General features: G+C 45.7%; 1 protein-coding gene across 2 annotated transcripts; it reads left to right on the top strand.

Annotated features, from left to right (window-relative positions):
• Nucleotides 1-966: 966 nt before the first annotated feature.
• KCTD21 (potassium channel tetramerization domain containing 21) lies at nucleotides 967-19,936 on the top strand. 2 transcript variants are annotated; one of them, XM_054576331.1, is made up of 2 exons: nucleotides 967-1,030; nucleotides 16,943-19,936. In XM_054576331.1, exon 2 carries the CDS (start codon nucleotides 16,973-16,975, stop codon nucleotides 17,753-17,755), a length of 783 nt encoding a protein of 260 aa, XP_054432306.1. In that variant the 5' UTR covers nucleotides 967-1,030; nucleotides 16,943-16,972; the 3' UTR covers nucleotides 17,756-19,936. The 2 variants fall into 2 exon arrangements, with proteins under 2 accessions (XP_054432306.1, XP_054432307.1); XM_054576332.1 differs by lacking the exon at nucleotides 967-1,030 and adding an exon at nucleotides 1,498-1,648.
• The last annotated feature ends 124 nt before the right edge of the window (nucleotides 19,937-20,060 follow it).

The raw sequence follows: 20,060 nt of genomic DNA, 5'->3' as shown, positions 1-20,060 counted from the left end.
TAAGAATAGCAGAAGCCCATTCAAAGCCGAGGCAGACTCCTGGACCCCTAGTTTGTGCCCTGGTTCGGCCCCACCCCTACGTCCATTTATACCAGTGCACCTGCTCCCAGGCCAGACGGGGGCTGCAGACGCCACCAAAGACTGGCGAGCTTCGTGGTTCTGGGCGCTGGTGCCCTCAGCCCTGGAGGAAGGGGGACAGGGGTGGCATCACCTCCATACCCAGTTGATGAAGAAGTAGTCTGAGGCCCAGAGAGGGGCAGGTACTTGCCCAAGGTCACACAGCGAGGCCCAGGATGCACCGAGACCTCCGGACTCCCAACCTCGGCCCCCTCAGAGTCCTACGCTCGAGTCCGGGGCTCTCGAACCGCTAGGGTGCTGACACTGCCTCCCCTCAACCCTCACACATGCCCCCATTCCCCCCAACCCCCTTACCTCTGGGACCCCAGTGGACCCTGCCTCAGACCCGGCTCCTGGGCGGGGCTCTCAGGCGGGGCAGGACTAGCCTGGGCCAAGCTAGGTCAGGGCGGCTCCTCTGCTCCCCTCGGAGTGAGGACGCCCTCCGCCAGGTCCCAGATGGCATGGATGCTGCTTCCACTGCAAAGACCAACCTCCCCAACCCTGCCTGTAACAAGACTATACCCAGGGAACCCGACTCAGAGGCGCAGCCGCGGAGCTGCGGGGCTGCGGGACGAAGCTGGGGGAGGGGCGAGATGCGGGTAACAGGGCGGAGCCCGAGCGGGGGCCACCCCGCGAACCACCACTCAGGCCGCGTCCCCTTTAAGGCCAGCCGGCAGGGGCGCTGGCGGGGGCGGGGCGGAGAGCTGGACGGCTCGCCGCAGTGCCTCTTGGGAGATGGAGTTTGCGCTCGGTACACTTAACCACTACGAGCCCAGAGAGAACTACAAGTCCGGGAGCGCCCCGCGCGGTCCCGGGCTGCCACGCCCCTGGGCTGAGCTCCAGGCCTCCGCCCCTCTAGCTAAGCTGCGCTGGCGGCGCGTAGAGGGGAGGCTGCAAGAGCGCGGGCGAGGAGGTGGGTGCGGCGCGGCCGGGGGCGCGGGGCTCAGGAATAGCGGGTGAGGGGGCGCGAGCCCACCCGTGAACCTGTCCTACCACGTGAGGTCATCTAGCCTACCGTGGCCTTGCCGTTCTCATCTGTGCGATGGGGATGGTAATTCCTGTGCTGCAGGGGAGGGGGCGCTTAATCGAGGAGAGGAGGTGGAGCTGGTGGAAGGAGCCAGAATGGATGGCGATGGTAGGAAAAGCCGGCATAAGGAGGGTCGAGACTCTTGGGAGGAATTTTTGGCGGGTGAGAAGGGGAACGCGCTTGAGGTCAGAGTAGGAGAATCCAGAGCTGGGGAGTGCGTGCTGTGATTGCCGACGAAGCAAGCTTGGGTTGGATTGGGTGGAATAGGCCGAAAAGCACTGGGGGAGAAGGGGCGGAGAGAAAAATGAAAAGGACGCCCCCCAGCCCTGCTGATCGAGTTTAGGAAAGGGGTTGCCCGACTGCTCCGATACCTGTGAATGCACACAACGCCTTCCTTTTCTTGTGACTAGCAATAAAGAGCCCAGCCCTTGAATTCAGTGCGTCACACACATGATCTCATTCAACCCTCGCACCGTGTAAAGGCGTCACCGTATCTATTTACAGGTGAGGGACCGGAGGCTCAGAGAAGTGAAGTGACTTGGCCCAAACCACCGAGGACTCCTTACTCTAAAGACCCTGCTTTTTTCCCTGCACTCTAGGGGAGGTTTAGTCGGAGTGGTTGGTAGGGAAGAAAAAGAAGTTTTGATGACTTTGCTTTTGCAGGTTGTGTGACAGAACCTGCTTCCTCAACCCTTCTGAAAGCCAGCCTACCTGTAAGGCAAGCCTCCTGTGGTTATTGTGAGGATAAAATGAGGAGACGGATTTAAAAGCCCTTTGTTTACAAATTATAATTGTTAGGAGCAGGAAAACCTAACATAAGGAAAAGTGGTTGGAATAGGGTGCTTGTGCAGGAAGAAAATCAAGCTGAAGCCTGAGAATGTGCTAAGAGGATGAAGGAAAATGCTGGAACAGGATGAGAGTGGGCGATTGTTGTTGGGCGCCTATAACAGGTGAGAGGATATTTTGCTGTGCAAATGAGGAAGCCAGCTTGCCAGGTCAGGTTGCTTTCCTCCTGTAGCCTATTTTCCCTCTTTCATGGACTATTTGGACAGCTCACTCCAGGGTCCAGGTACTGAGTCTGGGTAATAACTTTTCCCCTTACACTGTGGGTTGTGGGGATAATGGAACAGCCTGTGGGCTTCTTAGAGATATGAACTGGGCAAAAGAGGGCTAAAACTATAGCTGTTGGGTGTAGTGAGACCAGGACAAGAAGGTAAAAGACAGTCCCCCCAGGGCTGTGAGCCAGTCTTTATCCTGGTGCACCGAGTAAGTCTCATCTGGTGTACTGGGAGACACATTACATTACTCACTGAGCATTTTCATCCTTGAAATTTACCCAGCCATGTTCTCTCCAGCTCCTACACAGTGGGAGTTTCTGCATTTACTTCTGTGTGATCATCTGGGCCCTGCCCTGTGCCTTAGATTCCAAATTCAAAATTCAAGAGAATGTTTCCAAAATAAAAAGTTTTAAAAATTCTGGAGAGGATGATAAATCCCTTTTGGTAGATGACTGTCATTCTGGAGAAGTAGATCTGACTAAACAGGAAGTAATTTCTTCCCCTTCCCCTACTTGCCTGCTTCTGGGGGTACAGAAAGGGGAGATCCCAGCCCCAGCAGGGTGGCCAGGCACCCATGTCCTTAAGTGAGCCATGGTAAGGGGTGAAATAAAACTCTGGAGGTGCAGAGGAAGCAGGAATGACTGCGAGCAGAGGGGCCTGGCAAATGAATGGGACTTGCCTTCACAGTGCAGGCAGAGGGGATGGCAGGTGCCAAATTGCAGAGGCAGGAGAGGGCCTGGCATGAAAGTAGAGATAATACAGCACAGGCATACCTCGGAGATGTTGCAGGTTCGGTTCTAGGCTACTGCAATAAATGAGCATTGTAATAAAGCAAGTAATGATCTTTTTGCAAGTGGAGGGTCTTGCCTTCCATTTGTTTAAAAAAAAACAAACCAAACCTGTGAAGTGCAATAGAACTGAGGTGCACCTGTAACTGAGCTCAACATGTATGAAGTGCCTAGCACAGTAGTAACTGCTCAGTAAATGTCAGCCATCATTATTACTGCCGCTATTGTTATGATGATAGTGACATCTATCCAGAATTGGTCCACTTAGCTAGTTAAGTGGCAAAGCCTGATTCCAGTGCAGGTCCAAGTGATGTCAAATCCCATGTGCTTTCCTCCTTCCCCCCACCACCAAGCCCCTCCAGTGTTTTCTGACCATCCACAACATTTGTGAGACCCGAAAGTGGGCCCTGTTTGTGAACATTCTCCATGAGCCATGAGGAGTTTCTTTCCTTCTGTAGTAGCAGACTCTGGGCTCAGGAGGCAGCAGATACAAGGTCTGAACAGCCATCTTCCCCCTGACTGGGTCCAGCACAGAGGAAGGCAGGCCTAGTATTGTGGTTTCTGTGGGCAGTAGGTGTGTGTCAAGTGACCTCTCCCTACTGTGGGCTATTTCATCTTAGCCCCATTTGGCTTCCTCATCCTCCAAAGCACAGTGACACATGGAGGTTTCCAATGCTTCTTGGTAATAGTAGTAACAAATCTATTTGGGGTTGGGCACTCTGACTGGAACTTAACATCTGTAGTCCTGTGGAAAAGTATGCTTATCTTCACTCTTCTTTTAAAAGTAAATATATTTTTAGAATGTTCAAGCCTACAGAAAAGTTTAAAGAATGGCCTTTCACCTAGATGTACCAACTCACTTTGCTGATTTTGATTTTACACACACACACACATTTTTTTTTGCTAAACTATTTGAAAGTTACAGGCATCTTGACACTTGACCCCTAAATTCTTTAGCATGTATCTCCTAATTATAATGTTCTCCTACAATAACCATAATATCATTATCATACTTAAGAAAATTTGCAAGAAGTCAATATTATCTAATAAACATACTCAAATTTCTCCAGCTGCCAAAAATCTAATGGAGCTTTTTAAAAATCAGATGCAGTCAAGATTCATGCATTATATGTAGTTATATCTTTAAGCAACTCATTTGATCTAGATAGAACCCTTCTACCTATTGAAATTTGATTAGCAATGATTAGATTTTCTTCTGGTAATATATACAATACTTCTTAATGCAGCACATCAAGAGGCATATGATATCCGGTCCTGCTATCCATGAATGCTAAATTTATTGGTTATGGTTATGACAGCCTGATCTCTTCATGGAAGGATAAATTTTTCCCTTTGTAATTAATAAGTAATCTGTGGAGTGATTCTCTGAGATTTGGAATTGTGTGTTTGTGATAACCTTTTACTCCACATCCATTGATGACCCTTGCCTGAATTGCAACACTGAGGATGATAAAGGGTGATTTTCTAATTCTAGTGGCATTTTCTAATGCCATTCTCACTATATTTATTAGCTGGTATTCTTTGTTATAGAATAACATTTCCTCTGTGTGTGTGTATGTGTGCGTGTGTGTCTTTCTCACTGCCTCTACTTCCCCTCTTTTTTTCTTTTTGGAGTAACAGACTCCTGACTTTTTTAAGAGGTCAGTGTGTTATAACCTATTATCATCATTGATCTTTTTGGTACTCAAAGTATCCCAAATTTGGCCAATGAGAATCCCTTGATGCCAGTTGCTGTGTTCTTTTGTCTTGTTTTTTATTGAGATATAATTGACATATAACATTGTATTTGTTTTAGATGTACAACATAATGATTTGACATATGTACATTTTGAGAAATTATTACAATATATTTAGTTAACATCCATCAACACATAAAGTTACCAAAATTTTTTTCTTTTGATAAGGACTTTTAAGATCTCCTATGTTCTTTTGACGTGACCTCATTAATCTTTTATTGCATCTTTTCTATCTAGAAAGAGATGTTTTAGTCTCACCTTGCTCTTTTCCTGTTAGAGTCCTAGAATCATCAGGTTTTTCAGGAAACCCCAGTTTGATTTTTTGTAGGACATAATATTTAGAAACTAAGATCTGGGGTCATGTGTGCTCATTTTTACTGGGGTATCATTTCTAGGCTCTTTGAGCACAGCTAAGAAGTGATGGATAATGGATGGATGGATAATCATTGCTTAATAGATTCATTGTAGTCATAACAATGGGTCCTCACTGTATAAAAGGAGTAGATGGCATGGCAAATGGTTTCATTATGGAAGCTCAATGGGCAGTAATGTAGGGAATTGCACCGAAAGAGCCCATGCCTTTTCCAGCACTCCAGGAGTGTACAGGCTTTTAGCTAGGACCTCTGTGTCTAGGTTCAGTCCCTTGTTCAAAACTCAAATTGAGAAGACACCCCAGGCTGCCTCCAATGGACTGGCTCTCTGAGCAATGTCCAAATCTAGATCCTCCCAGAGGCCATGACTCAGAGGTCAAGAATGCACACAATGCCCCAAGCCAGGAATTCATCTTCTCTGAGTTTGTGAAATAAAGATAGTGTGACCTGTCTTGCTAGGGTTCCAGAGTTTTGGTAAGGATATATATTTTGTAATCGCTAACAAGTCTTTTCAACATGTACTACAAAAATTCCTCTTTTTCATTGTTTGCTTTATAATTCAATTTAGTATATTGTACTAACATAACTATCCTTTTTCCAATATTATTTCAGGTTATCACTCATCAGCTTTTCCAAATTGAGGTTTTAATCTTTTTAAAATCTTTTTAAAAATTATTTTTATTGTATTTTTTCCATTACCATTTCCCCCTTATACCCCTCCTCTGCAATTACCACACTGTTGTCCATGTCCATGGGTCCGGTTTCCTTTTTGCTCCATCCCTCCACTCCCTAACCCCTCCCCCTAGAGCGGTCATCTGCTCTCCATCTATGAGTCTGTTTTTCTTTTCCTTGTTAGTTCAGTTTGTTCATTAGATTCCACATATGAGTGAAATCATATGGTATTTGTCTTTCTCTGACTGGCTTATTTCACTTAGTATAACGTTCCCCAGGTCCACCCATACTGTCGTAAAGAGTAAAATTTTCTTTTTTGTGGCCCAGTAGTATTCCGTTATGTAAATGTCCCATAGTTGTTTTATCCACTCATCTACTGGTGGACACGTAGACTGCTTTCAAATCTTGACAATTGTAAGTAATGCTGCAATGAACATAGGGTGCTTATGTTCTTTCGAATTAGTGTCTCTGGTATCTTAGGATAAATTCCCAACAGTGGGATCACTGGATCAAAAGGCAGATCCATTTTAAATTTTTTCAGGTATCTCCATACTGCTTTCCACAGTGGCTGCAGTAATCTGCATTCCCACCAACAGGGCAAAAGTGTTCCTTTCTTCACACCCTTGCCAGCACTTGTTTGTTGATTTATGGATGATAGCCATTCTGACTGGTGTAAGGTGATACCTCATTGTGGTTTTAGTTTGCATTTCTCTGATGATTAGTGATGTTGAACATCTTTTCATATGTCTATTGGCCATCTGTATGTCCTCTTTGGAGTAGTCTCTTCAGGTCCTTTGCCCATGTTTTAATTGGAATGTTTTTTGTTTTTTGTTTTGGGTTTTTTTTTGGTGGTGAGTTTTATATGTTCTTTATAAATTTTGGATATTAATCCCTTATTAGGTGTAACGGCAAATATGTTCTCCCATCCAATGGTTTTTTTTTTTTTTTTTTTTACATTTTATTTATTTATTTTCAGAGAGAAGGGAAGGGAGAGAGAGAAACATCAAACAATTGCCTCTCACAGGCCCCCAACTGCATATGCTTGCAACCCAAGCATATGCCCTAACAGGGAACTGAACCAGCGAGCAGGCCGTCACTCAGTCCACTGAGCCACACCAGCCAGGGCTGTCTTTCTAGTGTTGATGGTTTCCTTAGCTGTGCAAAAAACTTTTAGTTTGATGTAGTCCCATTGTTCTTTTTTTTGTTTGTTTGTTTCCCTTGCCTGAGGAGATACAGCAGATAAAATAACTGCTACGAGCAGTGTTCAGGATTTTACTGCGTATGTTTTCTTCCAGGAATTTTATGGTTTTGGCTCTAACATTTAAGTCTTTAATCCATTTTTGAAGTTATTCTTGTGTGTGGCATAAGAAGATGATCAAGCTTTGCTTTTCTGCACATATCTGTCCAATTTTCCCAGTACCATTCATTTATTGAATAAACTATCTTTAGCCCATTGTATGTGCTTGTTCCCTCTGTCAAATATTGACTATAAAGGTGTGGGCCTAAATACTATTGGGATATGGATTAGGATAGCATAATAATTGTAATTAATTTTAGAACTACTTTAAGAACAACTCTCAAAAGAACTACAGGTATCTATTTAAATCCTATTTATGTTTAATAAAATGTCATAGCCTGTGTTACTAGAGACAGCACAGGCTCTGGAGAAAGATCTCACTTAGAATTCTAGCCCTGCTGCCTCTAACTGTATGATCTTAAGCATTTGTCTTCACTACGCTGCTTCAGTTTATAATCCTAAAAATTGGGATGATAATTGTACCTACCTCACAGCATCCGTGCGGTATTTTTAATGAAATAACCTAGAATGTCACATAGCTCAGGGCCAAGTCGTAGGTGTTCAGGAAATGCTGATTCTTTGTGCCCTGGTCTTTAGGTAGGTCAAAATCAAATTAAGGTGGTAGGTGTGAGAGCACCTGGTAAGAGGAAGGGGACAAGTGACAGACTTCTCCAGGGGCCTTGGCTGCTAAATACCCAAACAGGAGTGTGGTTGCTCACAGCACAGACTTTGCAGTCAGGCATAGGTTCTGGGTTCTGCCCCTGCTTTGAGCAAGTTACTTCTCTGAGCCTCGGGTTCTCATTCATAGAACAGAGGTAACCCTCTCCTCGTTTAGGGCTTAAATGAGTCAATAGTATAATGCATCTAATACAGGTATGGTACATGATAAGTACCCCTCAAGCATAAGCTGCGTCCCTCATGATGCCTGTGAGGACCATGGGTACCAGGACTCTAGGTAACACTCTAGGGCAATGTCTTGCTGCCCTTCCTTATAGGACATCTCTTTTTAATTCTATTTTCTGTGTCACAGTCAGAGGCTCCAACCAGGTAATTTTCAAGCCCTCGACTGGAATTGCCCTTCACGTGGTACCAGGCTAGGCCTCTAGACCCCCTCTCGTTTGGGCCACAGACCCTGTCAGGGAGGGGAGAATTCCAGCCTCAACTACCCCTGGCCTCTCCTGCCTGGTCAGATGGTCTGATGATCAGTGCAGCACGATGTCCTGGTTTGACACCACCGTTTTTTTCTCAGAGGGAGTGGGTTTGATCTTTTTCTTGGTTCTTTTCAAGAAACCAAGTTGAGAGGCAGATTTTGGAAAGTCTCTCGCTTAAGAAAACTACTCATTCGCACACGGTGGGATTCCTTTATATCCTACTTCCTGGTTCAGTTTGCATTTCTATGCATCTTTTCTAATCTGGCCTTTAAAAACCTGACTTTTCCTGTTTTGCTGCTTTGTGTTTAGACATCATGAGTTGCCTTTGCAATAGAAGAGTTTAGACTCTCAGTGAACTTGCCCTGCGTCAGCTACGGAGGGACTGCGGGCCATTCTGGGATCCCATCCCCATGTCCTCAGATGTGAGTGGGCAGAGCCGCAGGCTGAGAGTGGACTAGCTGCCCTTGTCTGGCCTACATGGAGAATAAGGGAGTGTGCATCTCACTCACATTGGGGCCCTGTGGTGGGAAGGGGAAACGACCGGAGGTGCTGGACTCACACAGACCTGGATTCAGAGCCCAGCTCCTCCAGTGACTAAACCTTTCTGAACCTGTTTTCTCATCTTAAAATGGAAATGAGATATTATCTATCTCACAGGGTGCTTGTGAAGACATCGAACGAGGGAACGCATGTTAAGAATTTAGCACAAAAGTACCATTCTTTGCATTTTTCTATATATTTTTATTAAAAATTAAAAAAAAGCTACCGGGTGTTATGTGAGGCTCCTCACACTGTAAAAACAGGAGGTGTGTGTTCAGCAAGTGGTGGCTGCAGAACAGTATTTTAAAAGGCTGCCTCAGAGATTATTCAACTGATTAAAGCTGTTACAGCCTTTTGTTGCTACTACAACTCTTAGGGGCCTGTACTGGGGGAAGAGAATTAGGTGTCCCAAGCAAGTCACCAGTCTTTCTTAGTCTTAGTTTCCTGTCTGCCAACAGGGAGAATGATGCCTACGTTGTAGGGCTGCTATAAGAATTAAAAGGTCTAAGGAATGTAAAGGCCCTGGATATAGTAAAACCTTCAGTAAATGTTCATCCCTCCCCTCTCAGGGCCTCCCTGCTGCCCTGCCCCCACCCCCATCATCACCACAATGCTACCAGCACCTACGGGGTGCTAGGCAGTAAATATGTAGATACGTGAAACGTGTCATTGTTCTCAAGGAGATGACAAACGAGGCAGTCGCTTTCAAAAACAATTTTTATCACAATCCAAAGTATGCAGATACACTTTATATCACAATCCAGTATACACACACACACAACACTAAAACAAAAGTTTCATAACAATATATTTATATAACTGATCATAATCCACTGTATGGATTTCGAGACACAATCACTTGATTTTTTTTTTATTTTATTAAGGCATAATTTATGTACAGTAAAATTCACCCTTTTTAGGTATATAGTTGTGTGAATTTTTATAATCTTTATACAGTCATTAACCACCACCACATCAAAGCATAGACTATTTCTGTCACTCCAAAATAGTCCCTCATGCTATGAGACAGGACAAGGGTATCAAAGTCTGGGCAGTTCCTACTAAATGCTATTCTTGTTCAATGTTAAAATGTAGCACAGTGTTCTGCAGATGCAGCTGTAACTAGAGGAGCTTGACCCTAACCCATACAGGATAAGTTTAGCTAAGAACTTATCCTGCAAAGAAGAAATCAACATGTAATTAACCAAATCACATATATAAGGAATGACTTAAGTCATGTGAAAGCTCTGTGTGAAACTATTTCCCACAGTAGTTAAACCATTGTGCGCTCTCACCAGCTGTCTGTGGGTTTCCGCTGCTCTAGGTACTCATCAGCACTGGGCATTGTTGATTCTTTGAGTCGTTTTAAATAGGCATGTATTAGTATCTAATTGTGGTTTTCATGTCCCTAATGACTAATGATGGTGAGCATCTTTTCATGTATTTATCATCTGTATATATCTTCTTTGGTGAGATGTTTGTTCAGATGTTTTACCCTTTTTTTTTAAAAGGGTTGTCTCTTCAGTGTTTTGACAGTTCTTTATATATCCTGGGTAAAGTCCTTTATCAGATATGTTTTGCAAATATTTTATCTGTCTTTGTCTAATCTTCATTTTCTTAGTGTCTTTCAAAGAGGTTTTCATTTGGATGAAGTCAGTTTGTCAATTTTTTTTAATGGTTTGTGCCTTTTGCGTCCTATGCAAGAAATCTTTGCCTAACCGAAAATCACAAAAATTTTCTCCTAGACGTTTCATAGTTTTAAAAAGACTTCACATTTAGGTCCATTATCTATTTTGAGTTGTTTGTATATGATGCAAGGTATGGGTTAAGGTTCTTTTTTTACATATGGATGTCCAGCAATCTGCATTTTGAAAAGACTGGGAAGGAGAGCCTTGTGCAAAGCAGATCTTAACATGATAGAGTGGTGGGCAGTGCGGGAAAGGACTGTTCAGGGGATCCAGAAGCCCCAAGAGGAGAGCTATTAGCCTCCTGGAGATTGGGGGACAGCCTTACCGAGAGTCAGTGACTCACAGGCAGGGCCTTAAAGGTTCACAGCAAAGAAAGGGGAGAAGGATGGTGTAAGGAGAGCCAAGGCAAGGCAGGTGACAGTGTGAGGGTATGTGCTTAGCACTAGTGACAGAGTGTAGAGTCAGGAGAGGGACAGGGTTAGAGGTCAGATTGGAAGGGCAAGGTGGTTTGGACAGGTCGTAGTGCTTCAGGAAGATCAGTCTGCAGACTAAAATGGAAGGTAGACAGAAAGAAGGAAGGGAGCCAAGTGAGGTGTAGGGGGAGTGGAGATGAGGCCTGATCTCCAAGAGTAGCTATAGGGATAGGTTCAAGGAGACACAGTTGAACATTTTAGGGATGAGAAATCAGAACTGCCTCCCAGGTGTTGGGCTCCGACAGCGGGGTGGCTAAGAAGAGTTCGTAGCAGGTTTGGGAAAAGAACTCTGTGTTAGGCTTCTGGCAGCTATAGGATATCCAGGTGGAGATGTCCAGGAGACAGTTGGGTACACACTGGAGCTGTAGCTCAGTGATGTTAGTTCATCTTCAGCTGACCACAAACCCTCTGCCATGCTCATGAAGCGCCTCAGCACCCCAGAGGTGTCAGTTCCTGCCCTCTTGTATCATTGTGCCTTTCACATGGGGCCTGAGCACTTACGATGGCGGACACCATGGTGCTGCCACTAGAAAACAGGGGCTTGAATGACTGGGCTCTGACTCCTGGGTATAGAGAGAACACCACAGAAAACAACCTAGGAGATCTGCCTTTCAACCAGCCTCTGCCCCTACTGGCTGGGCAGCTCTCTGTGCTGCTCTCCCCAGACAGATGACCAGAGCCACACAGCTGAGGGGTGGGGGAGACAACCTGTCTGTAAGGCTGCCCTCAGTCTCCAGCAGGTTAACAGTTGTCCTCTTGGGGCTTCCAGGTCCTTTGAACAGTCCTCTCCCGCACTGCCCACCATTCCATCATGTTATGAACTGCTTTGCACATAGACCTCTTTCCTAGCCATTTCAAGATGCAGATCATTGGACATCCGTATGTATTAAAAAGAACCTTAACCCATGTGCTCTGCTGCTTTTGCAGGAGAAATAGTAATTTGGGTGCCTACCTAAGGGCCCCTAGATATGTCTTGTGGCTCTCAACTGTCTCCTCCACTCCCAGTGCTCTGTGCACTAATTAGTCCTTAGGACTAATGCACAGAGATACAGGGTCTGTGGTCCACAGAACTGTCAGGAAAGACAGCCCAGCCTCTGATGCCTGGGCCTGTTCTGTCCATGGAGCTGAGTCAGTTCAGAGCCTGGGCCTTAAATCAAGGAGAGAGACTGAAAACTAGAATATGCAAATTACTATCTGGAAAGAAAAGGAGTTTTTGGAGAGGAAGGGCATGGCCTATTCCAGGACTCCTGCCTGGGCCCTCTGGAAAGAATTGGCCAGACTCAGGCCCAAGACCAAGCACCTTCCCCAGCTGCAGGTCTGCACACAGCAGCTGTCCCTTTCTCGCCCCACCTCTGTTAGCTCTCCCCACTGTCTCACAGCCCATCTGCTTCAGGCTGCTGCTGCTGCTTTTACAACTCCATCAGCTTGTTTCTCTTCAGACACTCCAGATGGTTAATGCCTTTCCGCTGTATCAAAATGCCCCATTAGATAGGGATGGAATCATGAGGGGACCCGACCCCCTCCCCAGAGAGTTGGGGAGGGCAGCCAAGCATCACCTCCACCCTCAGGGCGGTGGGTCTCTATTCCCTGGAATAATGGGGTCTCAGTGCAGCCTCCTCAGAAGGCAGACATGTGGTCAGAATACTCTGGCCTACTTGTGACCCTTGCAGAAGCCCCCTGCCCCAACCCCTGACCTCTGTTTTCCTATCTGGATAGTATGCCAAGGGTTCGTTCCCGACCTACTCCCACAGCACCTGGTACATCTCCCCTGTCACTGCCCCCTCTCTGCCTCTTATCTCAGTCTCCCCCACCAGCCTGCGCTCTTCTCAAAGTGAGCACTGGGGTCAATTCCTCTCAGTGCCACCCACACCCAGCATCCAAAAAAGACTGCTGAATCGGCCCCCTAGGTTGGCTGTTGGGAAAGCATCATGTTGGAAGTGGAGATGGTACATTCCCTGCTTTCTAAAACCTTAAAGAGAAGGTGTAGAATGCAAGACTTCAAGTTGAAGGAGACACTAGAGGCTGTGAGATTAGTGGCTAGGGCGGCTCTGTAAGAGCCCTCAGGGAGGGTGCTCAGTGACAGACTCCACATTTGCCCTGACCTCCAAGAAAGTTTCAGAGGAGGCCGGGGTGCCATCATGACAGGAAAGGGCAGGCCTCCAGGAGCCAAGAGCATCTTCATGGCAAGGCAGGTTGTTATAGGAATATAAGATTCCAGAAAAAGGTGTCATAGAGTCCAAAGGGCTGAGTGAACCATTGTGGGCCCGGTAAATAGATGGAAAGGGCACAAGTCACAGCCATTTGTTGTAAATTTTTTGAGATAGAAAAATAATTAAACAAGTAAGCAACACTGGTACAGCAGAAGGAGCAATAGGCTTGGAGTACAAATCTCATAGCATTTGTTAGGTACGTAGAGTGTACTAGTCTTTGGCTAGTAAGCATTTACACAGTTTTCTCTCTCACATAAAGGGACCTGGTTTTGATTCCTGGTATGATCCTTCATCTCTCTCTGTGTGGGGAATAAATCCAAACACAATTTTTCTCATCTGCAGAATATAGATGGATGGTGGTATTGTCTATGTCAAAAGATATATAACCATTATGTATGCAAATATAAGAGCAAATGCATAGCATTCAGTCCAGGCACATTTTCTCTCTTTCCTTAAACCAGTGGTTCTCTGTCTTAAAATTTAGAATTACTGAGGGCACTTTTTAAAAACTACTAATGCTGGGGCAACATTCCTGACCAATTAAAACAATCGCTGGAAGGTGGGACCCAGGCTTCATTTTTTCTTTCCTTTATTTTTTATTTAAATCATTCTTTTTTTATTTTTCAGTTACAGTTGACATACATTATTGTTAGTTTCAGGTGTACAAGCCAGTGATTAGACATAACTTACTTAGTGATCATCCTGATAAATCTCACCCCCATCTGACAACCTACATGATTATAATACTACTTTACATCCCCATGACTACTCTGTAACTACCGATTTATATTTCTAATCCCTTCACCTTTTTCACTCGTGTCTCCAACCCCCCCTCCCATCTAGCAACTGTCAAAATGTTCTCTGTATTTATGAGTCTGTTTTTGTTGTTTGTTGGTTTATTTTGGGTTTTAGATTCAATTGGTGATATGTATTTATTGCCATTTTATAACATTTTTCATCTTTTCTTCTTCTAGAAGACCCTTTAACATTTCATGTAATACTGGTTTGGTGGTGATGAACTCCTTAAGTTTTTTCTTGTTGGGGAAGCTCTTTGTCTGTCCTTTGAGTCTAAACAATAGCTTTTCTGAGTAGAGTAATGTTGGTTGTAAGTCCTTACTTTTAGTCACATTGACTATTCTTCAAATCCCTTCTGACCTGCAAAGTTTCTGTTGAGAAATCAGCTGACAGTCTTATGGAAGCTCCCTTGTGGGTAACTAACTGCTTTTCTCTTGCTGCTCTTAAGATTCTCCCTGTCTTTAAGCTTTTGCATTTTAATTATGATGTGTTTTGGTGTGGGCCTCTTTGAATTCATCTCGTTTAGTACTCTCTGTGCTTCCTGGACTTGTAAGTTTATTTCCTTCACCAAGTTAGGCAAGTTTTCTCTTATTATTTATTCAAATAGGTTTTCAATTTCTTGCTTTCTCCTCCTTCCAGTACCCCATGATGTGAATGCTGGTATGCTTGAATTTGTCCCAGAGGCTCTTTACACTATCCTCATTTTTTTTTTTTTAATTCTTTTCTCTATTTGCTGTTCTGATTGGGTGTCTTTTGCTTCCTTATCTTCCAAATCTCTGATTTGATCATCAGCTTCATCTATTCCACTGTTGATTCCCTGCAATGACTCTTCATTTCAGTTAATGTATTCTCCATTTCTGACTGGTTCTTTATGTTTTCCATCTCCGTTTTCATGTCTTCTACCTCTTTGTTAAAGTTCACACTGAGTTCATCTACTCTTCCCCTAAGTTCATTGAGCACCCTTATAACCAGTGTTTGGAACTCTGCATCTATTAGATTGCTTGTCTCTGTTTTGTTTAGTTCTTTTTCTGGAGTTTTGTTCTGTTTTTTCATTTGAGACATGTTTCTTTGTCTCCTCATTTTGGCAGGCTCCTTGTGTATGTTTCTATATATTAAGTAGAGCTGCTACATCTCCCAGGCTTGGTAAAGTAATCTAATGTAGTAGGTGTTTTGTAGGGTCCAGAGGCACAGCCCCCCACAATCATCCAAGCCAGGCACTCAAGATATGTCCTTCTGTGGGCTTTGTACACCCTCCTCTTGTAGTGGAGCCTTGATTGCTGTTGGCATGTCAGTGCGAGGGATTTGGCCCCAGGGTGATCAGCTACAAGAACTGGCTGCAAACACTGACCTTCAGCCACTGTGGAGGATCAGCTGTGCTTGGGCCCACCCCACAAAGCAGGACTTATCAGCAGGGCTCTGGTGCCCACTGAGTCTGCCCCTTGAGAGTGTCACTTCTGGAGGTGGTTGGATGGTAGTCCTTCAACATGGTCTGACACTATCCACTGGGTACACTGGCTCTGGGGCCTCGTGAGAGATGCAGGCCAAATTCAGCCACTGCCTGTGTTCTGCCCAGCGCCACCTAGCATGAGCTACAAAGTGATCTGCAGATGGTTGCTACTTGTGCTGGGCTTAGAGATGCCCAGGCAAAGCGAGGCTGCAAACCAAGGCTGGCTGCTACTAGTGATGGGCCTGGGGCCACTTAGCAAGAGGTATGGGTCTTGCTCAGGCCAGATGCTGCTTGTTTGAGAAATTTTAGGAAAATATGAAACAAGACAGGACATTTGTATGGAAAAGCCACTGGAAACAGCTTGGGTGGGCCCAAAAATTGCATGGGGCAGGACCTCAGGGAATCACCAGGGCAAGGCAAATGGTGTGAACCAGGTTGCAGGAGACTTAAACATGGCACCTATCTGTGAGCTCTGTAGGTGGAGGGCTCATCAAAAGAACAGTGGCCTCTGCCAGCACTTCTGTCTGGAAGAAAGCTTCCCTGCTACTCCCCACTATTGCCCTGTACAGGAAAATTCAGCTCCTCCCCTTATGTTTCTGGTGCCTTTCAAGCTGCTTCCTCAGTGCTGGAGCCCAGAGGGAGTGAATCTGAGTAAGTCCATGTATGGGCCCTTTAAGAAGAACTTCCTGGGGTGCCAGAAGCCCTCCATCTCCCTCAGCCTCAATCCTCACTGGTCTTTACAGCCAGGAGTTATGGGGACTTCTCTTCCTGGCACTGGAACCCTGGACTGAGGGGCCTGGTGTGGGGCTGGGAACCCTTGCTCCTAAGGGGTAACCTCGGCAGCCAAGATACCCCTCCCAATTTTTATCTGCCACACCAGGGCATGGAACCAGCCCATTCCACACCTCTGCCCCTCCTACCAGTCTGGATGTGGCTCCTTCTTTAATTCCCTAGTTGTAGGACTTCCGTTCAGCAACATTTCCTGTGGTTCTGAATGATAGTTGTTCTATGGTTTAGTTGTAATTTTGATGTGCCTTTTTTTTTTTTCAACTTCCTAGGGAACATAATATGCTTTAAACAGTGTAGGAGTTACAACTCATTCATTTGTTCATTAAGTATTAATTCACTTCAACTTCAAGGACTGTAGGCTTGATCTACAATAAGGAGTTAAGAACTGTGCCTACGCAGATGTTTGGACTGAATTTCTATGTCCCCAAAAATTCGTGTTGAAATCCTAACCACCAATGTGATGGTATAAAGAGATAGGACCTTTGGAAGGTGTTTAGGTCATGAGGGTAGAAACAGGATTAGTGTCCTTACAGAAGAGACCCCAGAGAGCTCTCTTGCCCCTTCTGCCACAAGGACACAGAAAGGTGACCGTCTCTATCATGCCCACAACTTGACCTTTGAGTTCCAATCTCCAGAATTGTGGGAAACAAATGTTATTAAGCCATCCAGACTGTGGTATTCTGCTATATCAGCTCCAATGAGATTAATAAGACACCAGCTATGGTTGAGTCATAGTCATTTCTAACTTTTCTCCCTCTTTAGGACTACTTCCCAGCACCCCAGCTTCCTGCCATGTCTGACCCCATCACACTAAATGTTGGGGGAAAGCTCTACACAACCTCACTAGCAACCTTGACCAGCTTCCCCGACTCCATGCTAGGTGCCATGTTCAGTGGGAAGATGCCCACCAAGAGGGACAGCCAAGGCAACTGTTTCATTGACCGTGACGGCAAAGTGTTCCGCTATATCCTCAACTTTCTACGGACCTCCCACCTGGACTTACCTGATGACTTCCAGGAGATGGGTCTGCTCCGCAGGGAGGCTGACTTCTACCAGGTGCAGCCCCTGATTGAGGCACTACAGGAGAAGGAGGTGGAGCTCTCTAAGGCAGAGAAGAATGCCATGCTCAACATCACACTGAACCAGCGTGTGCAGACAGTCCACTTCACTGTGCGTGAGGCACCCCAGATCTATAGCCTCTCCTCCTCCAGCATGGAGGTCTTCAATGCCAACATCTTCAGCACCTCCTGCCTCTTCCTCAAGCTCCTCGGCTCCAAGCTCTTCTACTGCTCTAATGGCAATCTCTCCTCCATCACCAGCCACTTGCAAGACCCTAACCACCTGACTCTGGACTGGGTGGCCAATGTGGAGGGCCTCCCAGAGGAAGAGTACACCAAGCAGAACCTCAAGAGGCTCTGGGTGGTACCAGCCAACAAGCAGATCAACAGCTTCCAGGTCTTTGTGGAGGAGGTGCTGAAAATTGCTCTAAGTGATGGCTTCTGCATCGATTCTTCTCACCCACATGCTCTGGATTTTAAGAACAATAAGATTATTCGATTAATACGGTACAGGTAAAAGAACCCCAAGCCACATTGGAGGGAGGCTCCCAAGAAGCTCCACATCAGCCAAGATCTTAAAGAGTGTCTCACCAGTGGTGTGAGGCAGGGCACTCTACTAATCTGTATTAATCGCGTAGCAGGACTTGATTTCCCCCATGATGCAGTCCACCTGTAGGAATCCATGTGTCCTCTCAGCAGGGCCTCCTTTTTTCTTGCCATTTAGAGCTGGAGATGGGCAGTCTGTTCAAAGTGGAGAGTCTGCCCATGTGTCCTAAAGGAGACCACCAGAGGGCTTTCTGGCTAGACAGGGGAGCAGCATTTCTGTCATTGACTCCATCTCTCTCTGTACCACTAGGCAGTGCCTCACTCACCCATCTGAATAAGAGCCCCTGATGGAGGGGAGAAAATGAGAACAAGATGCTCCCTTCAGTTTCCCAGGATGGAACGTACCCAGAGATCCCCATCACCCCTGCTCCTTTGTCTGGAGGATGCAGCCAGGACCTTGGACTTGTTTGCCCAAGGGTAACCATGTTTGACTGGCTTGGAAAAGCATTATGTTCTCAAAGCTGTATCGGTCCCTGCTGGGGGAGAGATCTGAGCTGTGGCATGGCCTAAAGGAGTGCGCATCCAAGCCGGCTTCAGAAGATGGGGATGTTCCTTTTGACTGTGTCATCTTGAGGCATTTCGGGATTTTTGGTTTCAGAAATGGGCTGCTGTTCCTGTGAAGGCTTGAAAATTTGGAGTCAGTGCAATGAAAGGCACCTCATACTGGGACCTGTTATCTGACTTTTGTAATCCTTACCACAAGAGTTTAAGGTATCATTTAAACAAGTCATTTTAAAGAAATATATTATGGACTCTCCAGGTTGAAAAGTAATTCAACGGTTGCTTAGTCCTCCCTCATGCCAGCATACTCCAGCACATTTGGGGATGAGTTTCTCTCCCCAGTACCTCCAAGCAATCACCTATCTCTGCTTGCATACCTCCAGTGATGGGAAGATCATCATCCCTGAAATAGCCCGCCATGGTTGGCCGGTACTGGCTATTAGAAAGTTCTTACACTGAGCCAAAATCTCTCCTTCCACTCCCATTTTCTGGTCTTGGTTCTATTTTCTGGTCTAATTCTCACCTAAATATGTATTTCTCTTTCAAAATAGTCACCTTGAGGGACACTCATTCTGAAAATATTAGCAGGATTCCCCTTTGGGATCTGTCTTCAAGACCAAGGTTGGCCCTCTTCCATCCCCTGAAAGTCAACCCTATTTTGTTAGGACTTTGCCTCCTTCGTGACCCCCATTTTACCCACCTTCCTCACCAGCCACAACTCCAGATACCCTGTGACCATCTTCTATTGGAGAGTGGAGATTTGCCACCCCTGAGGAAGTGCTGCCAGACCAGGGGCTCAGAAAGCAGTACACAGCTAGGAACCTGAGTGGTCTGAACCATAACACCACCCTTGGACTAAGTGTCCAGCGTCTAAGACACTGTTCTGAAGGCGGTGGCCTTCCCTGTAGTACTGTTTCTGGTCATAACCAAACCTTGGACCTCCTTGGTGTGAGATCCAGGGCAAGACACCCGAGCCACTGCTTCCCCAGGGGTGATGAGCAAGTGCAGGCTTCAAAACTGTACGTTATGATTCATCCCTAGTGTGAGCATGGCCTTGGGAGTCTCGGAGTCTTTCCCACTGGGTAGGAGACATCAGACAAAGCCAGGAAAGCCTGCTGGCACAAGCGCCCAAGAGAGATGGGCTGAGGAAGGGTCTTCCCATAGCTGTGCTCTGTGAGTTGGGAGCTTGTACACCAGGCTGTGGACAAGGCCCCATCCCGTAAGTAATACAGGCCTTTTCCTCCCACAGTGGGACTCTAGAGTGACAGCTGCCCCAGGCCACAAGGCCAGTGGTACTCAAATAGAAGCTATGGCCACAAAACAGTTTAAGGAAGAATCTTATAAATTACCACTGCCCTTTTTGTCCTCTCCATAAAAATTCTTTTTCTCCCATCTTTTCGGTGCTTCTTAATTCAAGCAGCTTGACTTCAGAGAAAGTACAGGACCTATGAAGCTACTAATGTGCTGTGTGACTTTATGCAAGTCACTCACCTCACTGAGCCACTTTTTCTTCATCTGTGAAATGAACGTAACAGTAATACATAACCCTACCTACCTCACAGGGCTGTTGTGAGGATCAAATGAAATAATGTATGTGACAATACCATATAAATGATAAATGGTGGTTATTTTGTTTCTGCTTTTAAGAGAGAAAACCCTGGCCTTGGAGTCAGACTAACCTGGGTTTGAATTCCGCCTTCATCACTGCTATGGAA

This window comes from Pteronotus mesoamericanus, unplaced genomic scaffold (assembly GCF_021234165.1).
Source record: "Pteronotus mesoamericanus isolate MK-2021 breed Mesoamerican mustached bat unplaced genomic scaffold, CSHL_Meso_final contig_33, whole genome shotgun sequence".
Lineage (NCBI taxonomy): Eukaryota > Metazoa > Chordata > Mammalia > Chiroptera > Mormoopidae > Pteronotus > Pteronotus mesoamericanus.
This window is presented reverse-complemented; position numbering and strand designations above follow the sequence as displayed.